Source organism: Vicia villosa, unplaced genomic scaffold, assembly GCF_029867415.1.
Source record: "Vicia villosa cultivar HV-30 ecotype Madison, WI unplaced genomic scaffold, Vvil1.0 ctg.001841F_1_1, whole genome shotgun sequence".
Taxonomy (NCBI): domain Eukaryota; kingdom Viridiplantae; phylum Streptophyta; class Magnoliopsida; order Fabales; family Fabaceae; genus Vicia; species Vicia villosa.
Window position 1 is genome coordinate 74,358 of NW_026705744.1, and position 3,813 is coordinate 78,170.

The window sequence follows — 3,813 nt, forward strand, 5'->3', positions numbered from 1 at the left end:
ATGCCTAGAGGAACCAACAGGTCTGGCATTGTTCATTCAACAATAAATGCGTCATATATTTGAGATCATTGCAAAGTTTTAACTTTAACAAAACTTTACATTAGATGCCTTTTTCTATGATGGTGAGTTTCTCTCTGGGATATAGTTTGTCTATTATGTAGGTTCCACTTAAAATTGGTTTTGTTTAAGTAATATATTGTTAGGTGTATATTTTTAGCATCTTAAAAAATATAGATTTCACCTATTTGTGAAATATGACTTTTCCAAGTTGTTGTAATTGATTATTTTAAGATTTATAATTTGTTTTTTAGAATACTATTGGTGTGTTTTTTTTTTTATATTTATATAGTAATGTTCCATTTTATTACAAGTTAACATACAATATATTCTACTATTTATCCATTTAATTTCATCTCGTAGGTTACACATTATTTTCTGGATTCCTATATAAACATTTGAAGTGATTATGGACTTTCTCAGCACCATTTTTGCTAGGACTAAAATACTAATGTGTGACCATTTCATTTTCAATACATGTGTAAAATTAATTGTCTCATTATGATTATGTTTTCCTGTTTTATTTTCTAAGAGTTTAAAAAACTGTTTCTGTCAATTTATAATCAATCAAACTTATTTATAAATTTGTGTCATGTACTTTTATTTGACACAATTGTGTTTACCAAGCAAAATTTTTAAGATATTCATTTTCTATACAACTATATGTCAATTTATATTGGATTTTTAAAAAATCACTTATCCGTATAAATGCACAGGTCTTTTACTAGTTATCCGTGCAGATGTACAGGTCTTCTAGCTACCTGTATTATTTAGTTTTTTTGTTCCTTCAAACACCAAAGATAAAATAGAGAGCAATGCATGAGGAAAAATTGAGAAACCAGAAACATATCAATACATGTTTAAATATAATGTGGTTGCATTACAATCTGTTACAACTGCTAAAAGTTAATTGATCCAAAGATACACAAAAACTGATTCACAAAGACATTAAAAGCTCACGTGAATTCCTTTGTTTTTTCTGTGTACAAATAATGACTTTATCAAGAATCTGTGAATTTGAATTATACAATTCCAATACTTGATCAAGTACCCTAGTTAAAGTTATACCATTTTCCAACTTTTCTTCCAAAAGTCTTCTGATAGTAATAATACATTCATTTTTTATGCCTATAAATACTGTTTTACTAATTACATCTGGGGTTTTAAAAAAAGTTGGCGGCCGCGAAAACAGCCGCAACAAAACGATATCGGAATATATATTATTCATCGTTTTAAGATAGAGAAAAAAATCGCAAACAAAACTATGTTACGACAGCGAAAAACACCGATACATCCGTGAAACACTGTTATGACTGCAAAACACTGTTACGGATAGAGTTTTAAGAATCTGAAAGTACAAGGAATCAGAATATTTAAGATTCTAAAGTTACTGGAAACAGATTGCTTTTTAACATAAATCAAATTGCTTTACAGTGAGAGTTGACAATCAACTGACAAAGCTAAGAAGAAGAATCACATGTTAATTTTATTGTGCAAGGTTGTGGTTAATTCACACCGCAACGAGAGGTATATGCCAAAATCGCGAAAGCCAATACGGGACTGCCATGTTTTTTAAAACCCCTATTTATATCCACATTTTCAGTTCACAACACAAAACAACATTTTCTTCTTCTTCTTTTGTTCTCTCCTCTAAAACTCTCAACTGTCATGGCAGCAACAAAAACAAAAGCCATAGGTATCGACCTTGGCACAACCTACAGCTGCGTAGCAGTGTGGCGAAACAATCGTGTTGAGATCATTCCAAACGACCAAGGAAACCGTATCACCCCGTCTTATGTCGCCTTCACTGAAACCGAAAGGTTAATAGGCGATGCTGCCATAAACCAACTGGCCACTAATCCCCACAACACTGTTTTCAATGTCAAACGTTTGATCGGTCGTCGATTCTCCGACCCATCAGTTCAACAAGACATAAATCTTTGGCCTTTTAAGGTTGTCCCAAACAACAAAGACAAACCAATGATTGTGTTTAGTTACAAAGGCGAAGAGAAACGTATTTCACCTCAAGAGATATCTTCCATGGTGCTGTCAAAGTTGAAGGATGATGCTGAAGCTTATTTGTGCCATGAAGTGAAAGATGTTGTGATCACTGTTCCTGCTCACTTCAACAACTCACAGAGACAGGCTACAAAAGATGCAGGGAAAATCGCTGGTCTTAACGTGATGCGGATCATCAATGAACCTACTGCAGCTGCTATTGCTTATGGTTTTGACAAGATGAACTGGAGAGAAGGTGAGAAGAATGTGCTTGTGTTTGATCTTGGTGGTGGAACTTTTGATGTTTCCTTGGTGACCAATGATGAAGGAATGTTCAAGGTTAAGGCTACATTGGGAGATACTCATTTGGGTGGTGTTGATTTCGATAACAATTTGGTGAACCGTCTTGTCGAACTGTTTCGTAGAAAGTATAACAAGGATTTGAACATCACTGAAAATTCCAAAGCTTTGGGGAGGTTAAGGTTAGCATGTGAGAAAGCAAAAAGATTACTTTCTTCAACTTCAATGACAACCATTGAGCTTGATTCTCTATGTGGAGGAATTGATCTACATGTCACTGTTACCAGAGCTTTGTTTGAGGAAATAAACAAAGATTTATTCAGAAAGTGCATGGAGACAGTGGAAAAGTGTTTGAGTGAGGCAAAGATTAATAAAAACCAAGTTCATGATTTTGTTCTTGTAGGAGGGTCTACTAGAATTCCAAAGATTCAACAATTGTTAAAGGAGATGTTCAGAGTCAACGGCGAAAGCAAAGAGCCATGCAAAAGCATTAATCCTGATGAAGCTGTGGCTTATGGTGCAGCAGTTCAAGCAGCAATACTGAATGATGAGGGAGACAAGAAAATTGAAGACTTGTTGTTGTTGGATGTTATGCCTTTTAGTCTTGGTGTTGAGACAGATGATGGTGTCATGTCTGTTTTGATTCCTAAGAATACAATGATCCCTACAAAAAAGGAGAGTGTTTTTTCTACACTCTCTTGTAATCAAGACAGTGTTTTGATCAAAGTGTATGAAGGAGAAGGAGTTAAGACTGAGGATAACATTTTGCTTGGGAAATTTGAGCTACAAGGATTCTCTTCAACACCTAGGAAGGTTCCAAATATCAATGTTTGTTTTGATGTTGATGTGAATGGTATTTTAGAGGTTACTGCTGAAGATAAGACACAAGGGTTGAGAAAGAAGATTACTATCATCAACAAGGAGGGAAGGTTGAGTAGTGAAGAGATGAGGAGGATGGTGAGGGATGGAGAGAGGTATAAGGTAGAAGATGAGGAGGTGAGGAAGAGGGTGAAGTCAAAGAACTTGTTTGAGAATTATGTTTATGAAATGAGGGAGAAAGTGAAGAGGCTTGAGAAGGCTGTGGAGGAAACTATTGATTGGTTTGATAGAAATCAATTGGCTGAAATTGATGAGTTTGAGTTCAAGAAACAGGAGTTGGAAAAGAATATGAAGGTTATTTAATTTAGAAGAGATTGGTAAGACGATTTAGGAACAAGTTTATATTTGAGAGAGTTTGAAGCAATGTAAACCAATTTGGCATCAACACCAAAGCTTTGTTACTTAATTTGTGCGTCTATCAGTTTCTCAATAGATATTAGAGTGGTAATAATATAGTTCTTGCATATTTTATACAGTGCAACTTAGTATATGTTTATTTTAAAAAAACAAAAAATTATCATGTGTGATTATTTCGGATATGGATCTCCTCCTGCGTTTTTTCTACGGCCACCTCTCATG

The 3,813-nt window shown here is 34.5% G+C and overlaps 1 protein-coding gene across 1 annotated transcript; it reads left to right on the forward strand.

Annotated features, from left to right (window-relative positions):
- Positions 1-1,692: 1,692 nt before the first annotated feature.
- On the forward strand, positions 1,693-3,540 carry LOC131636830 (heat shock 70 kDa protein-like). The gene has a single exon (XM_058907426.1). The coding sequence runs from the start codon at positions 1,726-1,728 to the stop codon at positions 3,535-3,537; it is 1,812 nt and encodes a 603-aa protein (XP_058763409.1). The 5' UTR covers positions 1,693-1,725; the 3' UTR covers positions 3,538-3,540.
- Positions 3,541-3,813: the final 273 nt, after the last annotated feature.